Genomic DNA, 13,912 nt, shown 5'->3' on the forward strand with positions numbered 1-13,912 from the left:
TAGATATAGGTTAATTCATATACCTATGAAAATAGAAATGTTGAGCGAGAATGTGGACGAGATCCTTAAGATTCTTCTCGATCTACACAAGAACCTTACATATCTGAAGTCAAAAATTGCAGATCTAAAGATAAATCAAAGGGAGAGCCTTGAGATATCAAAATCCAGACAAGAGCGAATCAGGAACGCCCTTGGAATAATACCTATTCTACATCAAAAGGGGAAGACTATGGAGATTCCAAAGTCGAAGACTAAAGAAGATTTGATCATCGCATTCATTAGATCTATATAGTAATGGAGGTGACGAGAGCAGATCTATCAGATTTACAAGAATTGGCAGAATCCTTTTCCTAACTCGAGATTGTAGATTTAATCAATATCCAAACCAATGAAATCACTCCATCTCTACCACCTCCGGAGGGAAGTACATGTTCCAATGATCCTCCCAGAAGATCATCCAATGAGAGAGAGCGGGGATTTCAACACCAACACCATCCCAACATTCGTGGGGATTATGCTAAAAGAAAATCGAGGAAGAAATCCAAGAAGAGTGCGTGAAAATACACCTTGGACGAGAACCAAATTATTATTTTTAATTATACACTAATAATTAAATATATCCAATAAAAATACCTGAAAATACACCTTGGGTGAGAACCAAATCAGTCCTCCCAATATGTGATCTTTTAATATTATCCTAATAATTTTTTCTTTCTCTTTCACAAAAAAGCATTTTAGTTCATCACTTTTGTTTTCAAGAGCAAATGGTCCCGCACACATAAATTTAAAAAATATAATATTTTAATTGAAAAAATTATGATTTGGTAATGATTTAGATAATATCAATGAGTTATAAACACAATTTTCGTAAATTTAATGAAATTTTAGTACTTTTCAATTTTTTTCCTTAAAAAGTTGAATAAAAAACCTCATTTTTGAATATTTTAGCCAACATATTTATTTTCTTATCTATGTTTTAATTTTAAAAGCCTGTTTTGTTTAAATACTTTTTCTCTATTTTTTTCCTTAAAGCTTTTTCTCCAACTTATTTATTCAAATATTTTTTTATTTAAAAAATTCAATAGCTTACATTAACTTTACAATAATTCTGTTAATATGTGATTGATCAAGTTATCACTGAATTATTATTACTAGAAAACAATAATTATTAGTTACAATTTTTAATAGCTATGAACTAAAAAGCATAGCAAATAAATTTTATTGACCAAGATTAAATAAAATCTATACAAAAATATAAATTATAAGCCATGACAAATGTATTAGCCACCTCCACAGATACCACGACCATCAACCGTTGCATGATCGTGGCCAATTAATATTTGCTATGGTTCTTTTGTTTTTAACCATGACAATTAGCCATGGCTAAATATTTCATTTTTGTAGTGTATCCAATGTTAAATTTTTTAATTAAAATAATTAAATTTTCTTAAATTTATGTGAGAGAACCAAATTATAATTAAAAATAAAAATAGAAGTACTAAAATGATTTTTTTATAAAAAAGAAAAACAGATTATAAGGATAATATGAGAAAGTAACCAGATGCATTAATTAAAAGTTAATTAAATATCTAACACTAAAATGAATTTTACCCTAATAGGCATCATGATGACCTTAAAAAATTAATAGATTTTGGTGCATTTGGGACTTCATTATGTTAATATTCTTCGGAAACCATAATAAATTTATGATAAATTATATTTTGCCATTTTAACTATGCCCATTTTTATACTTCGCCATCAAAACGTTTTTTTGTATCAACTTATTATCTCAACTTTGCGAAATTTGCACTTTACCATATATGATCGTCTTTTTATTGATTTTTCTACTGAAAAAGTATCGCATAATGTGCTTATGTAAAAAATATCAAATCACATAACACTTAAACATCACATGTGTACTGCATGTGATATTTTTTCTACAAAAAATTTAATTGAAAAATAATTATAAATGATAAATAATTATATATATATATATATATGTTCCTCTATTTCCTTTAATCTCACTATCTTCTTTCAAACTTCTTATTTTCTCTCTATTTCCTCAATCTCTCTCGAATTTTTTGATTTCTCACTATCCCGTTAATATTTTTATACTCTTGTTCGTCAATTTCTCTCGAATTTCTATTTATATTTAAAGTTATTTTGATCAAGTAACAATTTTAACCCTTTATTTGTCAATTGATTATATTTATTGTAATTTTGTTAATTAAATTTAATGTTATAATAATATATGTATGTGTAGGACTCATCATTATTTCAAGATAGTTGAGGAGATTGATGTATGAGAAGAACTTGCCGAGTAGGCAGATCTTATTCCGGAGTTTGAGGATGGTGTTGCTATATTTATAAAATAGGCAAGTCTCAACATGCATATATAAATGATGAGAAATTAAGTGTCCTTATCAGAAATACAAAAATGAAATTTTCAAAACCGTAGACGAGGTAAATTTCAATTTATATATGAAAAGTTTTATACTAAAGTAAACCATTCACCCGTTAGTATAATCAGAGCCTTAGATTCAGAATACATCCAATGATTTCAAATAAGAATATAAATATAATTTTATATTAAAAACAAATAGCTCGTGAAACACACGAAACCGAGCCCATACTCATATATATATATATATATATAATAAGTTAATAATTGTGCTCTATTATACATTTCTTGAAAGTAGGTGTTAATTTAAATATATAGATCTCTCTGGGCTTCAGTAGACACTGAAGTTATATCTTTTTCAAATATCACATTTAAAGTAAGTTCGATTTATAAATATAAATATGCATACAATTTAGTTTTTATTATATATACACATCGTCTCATCATCATTAATTGTAAATTTATCATCTTATCTACAAAATTATATATATGTGTATCAAATACTACAAAAAGAAACTATTATAATTAGTTCACATATCATCCTCATTTTTAATACATATTTATACAACTCCAAAAGGTGATTTCTAAAATTATTGACGGGTGAAAAAAGAAGGAAATATTAATTAAATAATACAAAAAAATAAAAGATTACTAAAAGGGTGTGAATCTAAAGTTGTTAAGAAAATAGGCAGAATTGTTAGAAAAAAATAGCGGTCCTGACAATTCTTTTTTAAAAAAATCTCTTGTCAATGCAGGCTGCTGAAGTGACAATTAACAGTATCACGTATAGTAACGGGATTCTGCTGCTTTTATATATATATATATATATATATATATTTGGCAGCCTGACAAAAATTGTTGCCAGGATCGCATTGACTAAACACAGTTCCATCAACATTTTAAAAAAAGGGTTAAATGCAATTTATCCCTATAATATTGCACATGAGAAATTATCCCTTTATGATAAATAATAGCAATTCATCCCCCTATATTTTTTTAAATGAAGCGATTTATCCCCCTATTTAGGGAGGTAAATTGCTTAATTTTAAAAAATATAAAGGGATAAATTGTTATATTCTAAAAAATAAAAGAGGTGTATATTGCTAATTTTTTTTCATAAAGGGATAATTTATACATTTATAATATCACAATGGGCTAAATTGTATTTTTTTCCTTTAAAAAATAAAAAATTTGTCAAAATCGGGTTGACTAAAAACGGCTCTGCCCCAGCATGCATGGGTTAGTTTAATATCGCTGTTTTTTTTGTGTATAAAATTCCGTCTTTCATTGTCATTAAGCTTCTGTGCTCACAACTAATTAAAAATTTCTTCTCCACTCATAAAAACTCCTATGTCTATTATTATTGTGACAAGTTGAAGATTTACCAATAAAAGTATTATAGTAAGTTTTTTTAATTAAAGTTTTATGTTATTTCATTTGATTATTCTCGTTATAATGTTTCTAAAAACTGAAATTTGATATGTATATTATTTATTGTGAAGATATGACAGAGCAAAACACTATTTATATGGTTATACATTTTGAAGGTCAATGGATTATTTCATATGATTGTGTAAGTTATGATCGTCTTCCGATTGAATTTATGATGATATATCGTAGTACTACATTTGATGAGCTAGAATCAATTTTGTATGAAGAACTTGGATTCGATAAGAACGATTTTAAGTTACATATATATTTTAAATATACTACATTTAATTTTGGTGTAAGGAGGAAGACGATGTTGCTAATTAAAAAGGATCGGGATTTGCAGTTTTTTCTGAATATGGTAAATAGATATGTGTCTATTGATATTTTTGTCAAAGTAGAGAAACTTCGTGAAAATATTGTACTAGATGACCGGCCTATTGGTGAGTAGGGAACATATATGTTTATGCTGACATAAAATGCGCCGAGTTTGCCAGTAGTATTTGAAGTAATGGGTAGATTTGGAATTAATGAAGATCATGCAGGTCCATCTTCATATGCAGGCCCATCAAACAATTCAGGTCCATCTACATACAAGCAACAAGACGATCAGCCTGAAGCCGATCTTAAATAATGAGCCAGTGGACTCAGAACCAGACAAACTTGAAGTAGAGAGCCATATTAATGATAATCCTGAAAATGTCTGGTTTGTCATTCACAATATCGAGTTGCACCACCAACAATGATTGCACATTGTTCCATTGTGTAATATAGTCTCTATGAAACGATGCCCGATCTTTCCCGTGATGCCCCCGCCTATCAATTGTATGTAAACATAGTTCACTTACTAGTGGATTTGGGGGAATGTTTTAAACCATGGCAAATTGCCAGAGAACCCGTTCCGGGTGATGCATGTCCACAATCACATAATGAATCAATAGACATCATATATTCCATGATCTGCGAGTTGCATAAAGTGGCAGAGAACAGACTTCGGGTGCGTCACCATCATATGGTGTAAAAAAAAACTACAATATCATACCACGTAATCAATATATTCGGATATATATGTAATAAAAAGTACTATATATAAAAAATATTAGCCTTACGTACCTCATTTTCATGCATACAATCCAACATATTCCTAAAAATACGGCGGGCATTGTGAGCCGTATGGATCCAAGATATATGATACGACCATTTAAAAGCAAAATTTACATCAATACAACTTAAGTCAATATTATATATCACAAGATATATTTATAATTATAGATAAAAGTGTCCATACCATGCAACATATAGAGTGATAGGTAAGATGTTTTCATTGCCAATTAGTGTTGGCAGCAGATTTGCCGTACTATTCAAGGGAATCGGTGCAAGTGTTATGATACGTGACCATTCTTTTCTAATAAGATACAATTTATTATATTCAAATGCAACTTGACAAATATACTATTATTATATTCGTAAGATTTGAATTATAATTTAACTACGTGATCTCTACGCTGCCCATGCTAGGTTCAATTGGTCATAAAATAAGCTGAATCAGGCAGATCTCATCTAAGCCTGGCAGCTTGCAACTGATATTTTCATAAAACAACTACAAATATATATTAACCCAAACTATGTTTTCTTGAAACTTTGTGAAACGAATCTTGGAGCTTTCGCAGAGACTGGAAACCCTGAATGGCTACATCTCGACGTCGACCGGAATCAGAGGCCGCAACCCATGAGGGTGCAGCTGAGCGGCAGGAGCTTTTTAACCGTATTGCTCCTGTCTATGATAAAGTACTGCGTACCCTTTTACTATATATGTCTTCATATATAGTTCCCCTTTAGCTCCAACTTCTGAGTTTAATTATGCCTTCATTATGAATCTTGTTGTCATTTAAGCGAACAGGGATTGATTTTTTAACATGGGTTTTGTTTGAATGCAGTTGAATGATGTGTTTAGCCTGGGAATGCATAGATTATGGAAGAGATGGTCTATATCTTGGAGCGGGTATCGCTCACTGCTTTATTTTTGTGCTTCAGAGGTTTCTTTGTTTGCTGTACTTGTGTCTGTAGATTTATGTTTATTTTTCTTCCGTCAGAGGTTTATTGTGACATTCCGCTCTTGTTTTAGGTGTGTGAGTGTGGACCATTTGTGCTTCAAGATTGAATCTTTTGTTGTCCAAATAGGAAATTAACTAAACGCCTGATTCAAGATTGTGAATTTGAATTCGTATAATGCTTAGTTGATAAGTTGAAGTTTGAGATGTTACTTGTGGTTTTCCTTTTCTTTTGCTGCTTGTAAGAAATTTAGGACTGAGTTTTATGTTTCAAAACAGGGCAAAAGAAGGAGACAAGGTGTTGGATGTGTGCTGTGGAAGTGGGGATTTGAGTTTTCTGTTGTCTCAGAAAGTTGGAGTCAATGGCAAGGTCTGGCCTGCTTATCTTCTTCATATTTTGGTTCTATTTCACTAAATTAATATCAGCAGATGAGTGTGAAAGTCATCATAAAGCTATTCGAGAATGTGTGACTAAGTTTTTCTTTCCTCCTATGTCTTCTTTTACCCATTCTCGGGGTGGCAATTTCATAGGTTATTGCTCTAGATTTCTCCAAGGAGCAATTACAGGTAGCTGCATCTCGTCAGCGAGAGCGCTCAAAGTCAAATCCCTGCTACAAGAACATTGAGTAAGCATGCTAAAACCCATTATACTCCCCATCTGGCTACCAAATCAATTAAATCATCAAAGATCCAATCAAAACGTGAACCTATGCTTAAACCCTTGAAATTTCTTGCTATAATAGTGACCATCCTTTACTAGAGCAGTGATGTAATTTGATAAGTTTTAGGTGGTTCCAAGGAGATGCGGTCGATTTGCCATTCCCTGACTCGACTTTTGATGCTGCTACAATTGGCTATGGGTTGAGAAATGTCATTGACAGGAAAAAAGCTCTGGTGCAGATGCATCGAGTACTTAAACCGGGTGCAAAACTATCTGTTCTTGACTTCAACAAGAGCACTAGTCAGTTAATCTCTACTATTCAGGTACTTATTGGCATTGCCTAATTGACGTTTCCAGAAATCAGGCCTTGGCAATGATGTGGCTCTCCTACATAGAACCGTTTAAGTCGGTATTTTTATATAAATTGTCAAGCCGAACAGGGTCTTTGCTCAACTAGACCTATTCATAGCTAGACTCCGAAGTTGATGTTTGTATATCTGTCTCGAAATTTGTTGCCCATGTTCTTAACCAACAATCTTGATCTGCATAAGGTCCAAATTCCTTTGCCTCCTATTACCATTACTTTGCGGGACTAATTTCTTTTAGACGTTATAGTATACTTTCACTTTCTTGCTGTTTGATGTGCATAGACAATGTTCCATACTCCATTTGTTGCACCGAACTTAATGAATCACGAGATATATCAGTCAGCTAAATATCTATGTTTCACTTTTTCCAGGATTGGGCGCTTGATCATATAGTGGTTCCTGTGGCAAGTTGGTATGGACTTACAAGCGAGTACCGATACCTGAAGAGCTCAATCAAGGGATATCTGACAGGTGCTTTCCTTTTCGCTCAAAGTATATATATCTTTGCTGTTTCTATTATCTTTCGAATCTTTCTTCTATCAAAACCGGCACATTTTCAGCAGTAATATGTATTGTCTTCTCTAATTTCAACGGCAATGCATCTTTTTCCTGAATGTGTTTTGAGTTTTGATATTAACCTAGACAAGTCGCTCTGCTGTTGCCACATTGCTTATGATAATTCTTGAAATCGGAATAAGTTGCCATTTGAATGACATTAATTTGCATATAATACACATATGTTCCGACGCAGGAGCTGAGTTGGAGAAGCTAGCTTTAGAAGTGGGGTTTTCTGAAGCCAAGCATTATGAAATTGCTGGAGGATTAATGGGAAACTTTGTCGCCAAACGCTAGAAAGGTTTCTTTCCGGAGCACCGGCTTCCGCCCAAGGCTTTGTCCTGGCTTTATGCAATTTCTGAAGGCTCGTTCATGTTGTTGTTGTTATAGTTCTGGTAGTTGCGCTCATCAGAGGGCTTATTCTGACACAATCAACTTCAATTTCTCTCTTATACCTAATGAAATAACACATGAAGTTGCAGAAGCGAGCATGCAATTTAATGTTTTAAGTGACCTTCTTTTTATACACGTGGAACAGTGGAGAAATAAGAAAACTTGACTTAATCCTGTCAAAATTCGACAAACTAGTTCAATTATTTCGGGTCAATTTAAACATGACCTTGTGCTTTACGAAATTTTAAATTTAACCCCATATTTTGTTGAAACTGTGGAAAGAGGCCAAGACTTGCAAAAATTCCTCCTCCCACTAACAGCCAGCTGACTATTTTTTTTATCCATGTGTACGTGATTTTTACGTGGGTTCTCTACTATTAGTTTTTATGTACGTTCGTGTTGGGGCACTTTTTTGCAATATTTTGACCCTTTTTTGCAACTTCTAACCGAACATGAGGTTAAATTTGAAATTTCATGAATCATGAGGTCAAGTTTGAAATCATTCTAAACTATGGGATTAATTTTACAAGTTTGCCTCAAAATTTAACAATCGTTGCAAATTCATCAAATTTTTTAATTATCTGAAAATTAAAACTTACATTTACATAATTAATCATAAATTTCAAGAGACTTGAACAAAATAATTTTAAGAAATTAAAATTTATTTTATCTAATAAATTAAAAAAAAACATTACAAAAACTAACAAAATAACAAGTTGGTTGAATATCGAAATACATTATAAATTTAAAATAAATAACATAAAACATTAAAGCAATAGGAAATTTGAGAAGAATTATAACTTGGTATTGATATTGGCAAATTATAAGATGGAGCAAATTTTTTTGCTTGGCTAAGTGAGAATTGTGGTTCTAACTAATAGAGAGAGTATTTAAAATCGAGTGATTGAAGAAATTGGCTTTTGTACAAGAACATATAAATTTTGATTCTTCTTTCTTTTCTTTTTTTTTTTATTTTTAAAAACATTGTTGCCTCCTTCGTCTTTGGGTCTCCATTCCTTTGCTCCTACTTTCTCGTTAAATATCGAGTGAACTACATTTTTTATTCCATAAGTAGACCTATTTTCAATTTTGGTCTCACACTCAGCTCAATTCGCACATTGAATCCTATATGTGGTTTTTTTTTTTTTTTTTTTTTCAATTTGAAGACCATTTAGGGATTTTCGTCCAATTGATAACGATAGTTGCTCTCTCCGTTAGTCAATACAATCAAAATAAGGGTAAATTACATATTTGGTCTCATAAGTGGACCTGTCTCCAATTCCGGTCCCACGCCAATTCGCATATTTACGTGTGAGACCAAAATTAAAAACATGTCTACTTATGGAACCAAAAATATATATAATACACAAATAATGTCAAAACAACTCAGTATTCAGAACATTTAAGAATTATGGCATAAAAATATTTTAGCAAGCTTCAGAATAATAGCAAATAAATTATGAATAATTGATCCTAACTTAATTCTATCCACCATTTAGTCATATTTTATCCCATTCATGTTGGTAAACGGGGCTTTAATGTATGCAGATATCTATGAGCCGTCCACATGATATCATTAGAGTTGCCTTTCTTGTACGTCACGGTGTATAAATTGATCAATAGAAATAAAATTCTGAATTAAAAAAAGTACCTGGGGTTGTAAGTTTTCTTTCCGCCAAACTCTGTCAATTGAAAGACTAAAATTACAAAATATTAAAAAATTACATGACTTATTTACTAATTTAAAAAGAATAAAAGTCTGAAATGCTTAAATACAAAAATTACAACATAATAATTACATTTAACTTTTTTCTATATTTTCATTAATGCCTCGTTAATTGGGTAGGGGACAAGTCTAGGAATACTGATATTTGGCAAATCTACAGGTAGGGATGATAGACACAATATTTCTTATTTAATTATTTCTGGACAAATTGTAGTTTGATGTAAAAAACCTCACATATGCTATATCTATGTTTGGCCATTTGCCTTCCCAAAAAGGAGAACAAAGGGAGGGATGATAAGCAATTGGGAAAATCTTATTATTAATTAATAAGGGACGTAGACAGTTTAAAATTAGACGAGTTATAGAAGTAAATCTTTGTTCCAACTAAATTTTAAAGGAACAATCCATCAATTATATTGTTATTCTATTTATTATCTATGTGATTGCATTTTTTAGATTTTACGATAACCATACAACACGTGTAATATATTGATTATATTATTAATTCGACTTTAGTTGAATTTAATTTGAGCTTAAATTAATATATAACTAACAGTTGTCGTACGTACGTTGTTTTTTAGTACATATATTAAATAGACTTTCATGCTTTAAAATGTATGTGTTATAAAAAAATAAATATATATATATAAGCCATCATAATATATTAAAATAAATAAATAAAAACCAATTTATCAGTACTAAATATAAAACTTAAAACTTATAAGTTGAAGGTGTCTATAGCAGCTCTTTTTTTTTTTAATAATAGTATAAATTTAAATGAGAATTTTCCATATGTATTTAATATTTTGGTCTCACAATAATCAAATAAATATTATATATTATACTATTCACCATGATATTTTTATAAGTAGTGATTTTTAATTAATTATGACAGAACGTCATAATTCATCCACTGTGGACAAATATACACTAATAATTGACAATCTAATATTAGACATTTCTCTCGTGAATAAGTTTAAAGTTATTGATTCGAGCCTCGTCAAACATGTTAATATCTATTTCATCATGCAAATTATTATTATTATTTTTCTATAACAACTACAGAGGTAAAGTCCAATATTGAATAATTGACTTCTGAAATACTGCAACTTGGTGAATGAAACAATATATACTATAATTTAATTTGTACACCCAACCTATACTCTTACATCATAGGTTAATAATTTGGCAGCTTCATTATAAATTGCTTGAAGTAAGTGTCGAACAAATAGATCCCCCGGGGCTTCAGCAGACACTGAAAATATCGAATGGATACTGTCCGTCGACGCCCACCGCAGTCGGAAACAGTAACTCATGAGGGCGCGGCTGAGCGGCAGGAGCTTTTCAACCGCATTGCTCCTGTCTATGACAAAGTACTGCGCAACCTTTTACTATATTATATATGTCTTCATATACTCCAACAATTCTTAGTATCAATGTTCTTCTCTTTCTCTAAGCAAATGGGAATTGATGATGTCTGAGCATGGGCTTTGTTTTGCATGCAGATGAATGATGTGTTTACGCTGGGGTTTCATAGGTTGTGGAAGCGGTGGACTGTTTCTTGGAGCGGGTATTTGTTTGATTACGTATAATTACCTTTATTTTATTGTGATTTTGTTTAATTACTAATTAGATCCTTTTGGTTTGAATAATTAAATTTAATATACTGATAAAAGATCCATTCATTAATTAAATTCTCAAAATTTGCTGATATTAATTGGAAAAATTCATGTGACACCGTCATCCAGTGATATTTGGTTTAATTATATGTATACTCTTATGATTTTGAAAAATTATACCTCTTATCTCTGACGTTTGCTTCTTTTCAACAAATGGATCTATTAATCATTTAGTCAAATTCTTAAAATTTGTTGACATGCATGAGCAAAAAAGAAAAGGAGAGAGTTGGATGAAAACTTAAATTTACTCTCAATTGATTTATTATGGACTTATTGTGGACCAATAAAAAATATTTTGACCAAACTACTATTATACATTTTTATAAGTTAATATATATGAGGACTTACATCTTCACCGTATTTTGATCAGACAAGGGATATTTATTGCTCGTAAATATATTTGCTGAGTAGGGAAATTAAACTACAAATTAAATATGATTAATAATATTTTATTTTAAATTGCTAAAATTGTATTTTCATTTTTCTTCTTGTTAATCATCGGAAGCAACTCTTATATAGCGCGCAAACTGAGAAGAGAGACATTGTTAAATCACGATTCTATATGTTTAGGAAAGGAAGTTTTGAATTTTTGATGTTGTAATAAACAGGGCAAAACAAGGAGACAAGGTGTTGGATGTTTGTTGCGGAAGTGGGGATCTGAGCTTTCTGCTGTCCGAGAAAGTTGGAACTGATGGCAAGGTTTGATTTCCTCATCTTCTTCGACTGTACTTCATAAACATATTTTACTTTGTGTAACCCTTTTTGGTGTGGCAATTTTTCATAGGTAATTGCTGTAGATTTCTCAAAGGAGCTGTTACAGATAGCTGCGTCTCGCCAGCGTCAGCTCCAGCGCTCAAAACCCTGCTACAAGAACATTGAGTAAGCATGAAAATACCCTATCGGTATCATAATTCAAGCTATGGTCCCATATTCCATGATATTGGCATCTACATCTACCTTTGCTGATTCGAAAATATCAGCCGATACCTATTATTTTTTGAGTATATATGTATTGTTGATAATATCCAATAATATTGGGTGGTTTATAGCTGATACAATTGTATAGTATCCGCGATAATATTAAATAACATCATATTGCACTGAATGCTATATACATTTATGAAATTTATACTTTTTATTAAAGCTCTTTGCAATATGATTTTGTTGACGCATTATTACATTTATAATGAATATTTTCTTATTACTAATAAACTATTTTATTTTACATTCAAGTTTGACAATAATGCTTGATTTAATTTTATTCCAAAACTTTTATTAATCTTTTAGAATATTTGGATATTATATAATGCAATTATTTTCGTATCGCCCAATAATATTTCAACGTACGGTATCTTGTTTTGCCGACTTTCAAGAACTGGTGATATGCTGCACTAATGAAAATCATCAAAGATTCCAATTAAAACATTACCTAAAGTTAAAGCCCTGAAGTTTCTTGATATACAGTAGTAACCATCCTTCATGAGAACCCCATATAATTTGATAAACTTTAGGTGGTTCGAAGGAGATGCAGTCAGTCTGCCGTTTCCAGACTCCACTTTTGATGCTGCTACAATCGGCTTTGGGTTGAGAAATATCGTCGAAAGGGAAAAGGCTCTGCAAGAGATGTCTCGAGTTCTAAAACCGGGTGCAAAACTATCCGTTCTTGACTTCAACAAGAGCACTAGCCGGTTAACTTCTATCTTTCAGGTGCTTATTACCTGTAGGAATTTTCTTATTTGATGTTTCTGGAAATCAGGCCTTTGAAACGATGTCCGTGTGCTTTCATAATTTGAACGTGTAACGATTAGGTGTACTAGACGTGTTTGATCTGCATATACGAGTACAGAGATGTGGTTTGTTATTGTATCATTGTTTTGTCTTTCTAGGATTGGATGATTGATTACATAGTTGTGCCTGTGGTAAGTTGGTATGGATTTACCAGCGAGTATCGATACTTGAAGAACTCAATCAAGGGATTTTTCACAGGTGAGGTGGCTTATAACTTTTAGTTCTAAGTATATATACCTTATTCCTTTAACTTTCCATGCAACTTGAGTAGTAAATGTTGTGATTCAGGAAATGAGCTGGAGAAGCTGGCTTTAGAAGCAGGGTTTTCTGAGGCCAAGCATTATGAGTTTGCTGCAGGATCCGTTGGGAATTTGGTCGCGATTCGCTAGACACATGTCTTTCCCAGCCCATGCGGCTTCCACAGATGTAGGTTCTCCGTTCATGAGCTGGCTTTCTGCAGTTAGGCTCGTTGTTGTTGTTGTTGTGGTGGTGGTGGTGGTGGTTGTTTCAATAAATTTGTCAATTTCTGTTGATCAGAATTGTCAAAGTTCGTTGGGATTTTCTCACTTATAGCAAATGTATTTAATGCATGGAGTTGATAGTACATTGCTTGTTTAAATATATCATTTATTTTAATTAATAATAATTCATTGCTTTGACAGTAAAAAAAAAAAAAAAAGTTTGAGTCAAAGCAGCCTGCAAAACTGCATTTTGCTGATGCAGCGGTGTTGTAGTGTTGCTGCATTTCACTCAACTCTCATTGCAAAACCGAGAGTTGAGTGAGAATTGTTAGAAAAGAGGGAATTTTTCTTTTAAGTGATTATGGCTAATTTTGATCCTATTGATACAAGTGTGTTGTATA

The 13,912-nt window shown here is 31.7% G+C and overlaps 2 protein-coding genes across 2 annotated transcripts; both read left to right on the forward strand.

The window, feature by feature from the left end:
• The first annotated feature begins 5,378 nt into the window (after nucleotides 1–5,378).
• LOC105168283 (2-phytyl-1,4-beta-naphthoquinone methyltransferase, chloroplastic) lies at nucleotides 5,379–7,948 on the forward strand. Its single transcript, XM_011088303.3, has 7 exons — nucleotides 5,379–5,617; nucleotides 5,767–5,831; nucleotides 6,160–6,250; nucleotides 6,412–6,506; nucleotides 6,669–6,864; nucleotides 7,281–7,380; nucleotides 7,661–7,948. The coding sequence occupies exons 1-7, from the start codon at nucleotides 5,516–5,518 to the stop codon at nucleotides 7,759–7,761; spliced, it is 750 nt and encodes a 249-aa protein (XP_011086605.1). The 5' UTR covers nucleotides 5,379–5,515; the 3' UTR covers nucleotides 7,762–7,948.
• Nucleotides 7,949–10,799: 2,851 nt separating this feature from the next.
• On the forward strand, nucleotides 10,800–13,669 carry LOC105168658 (2-phytyl-1,4-beta-naphthoquinone methyltransferase, chloroplastic). The gene is made up of 7 exons (XM_011088790.3): nucleotides 10,800–10,956; nucleotides 11,089–11,153; nucleotides 11,871–11,961; nucleotides 12,047–12,141; nucleotides 12,774–12,969; nucleotides 13,149–13,248; nucleotides 13,339–13,669. The coding sequence occupies exons 1-7, from the start codon at nucleotides 10,852–10,854 to the stop codon at nucleotides 13,437–13,439; spliced, it is 753 nt and encodes a 250-aa protein (XP_011087092.1). The 5' UTR covers nucleotides 10,800–10,851; the 3' UTR covers nucleotides 13,440–13,669.
• Nucleotides 13,670–13,912: the final 243 nt, after the last annotated feature.

This window comes from Sesamum indicum, linkage group LG8 (genome assembly GCF_026168435.1).
Source record: "Sesamum indicum cultivar Baizhima isolate 11 linkage group LG8, ASM2616843v1, whole genome shotgun sequence".
Classification (NCBI taxonomy): domain Eukaryota; kingdom Viridiplantae; phylum Streptophyta; class Magnoliopsida; order Lamiales; family Pedaliaceae; genus Sesamum; species Sesamum indicum.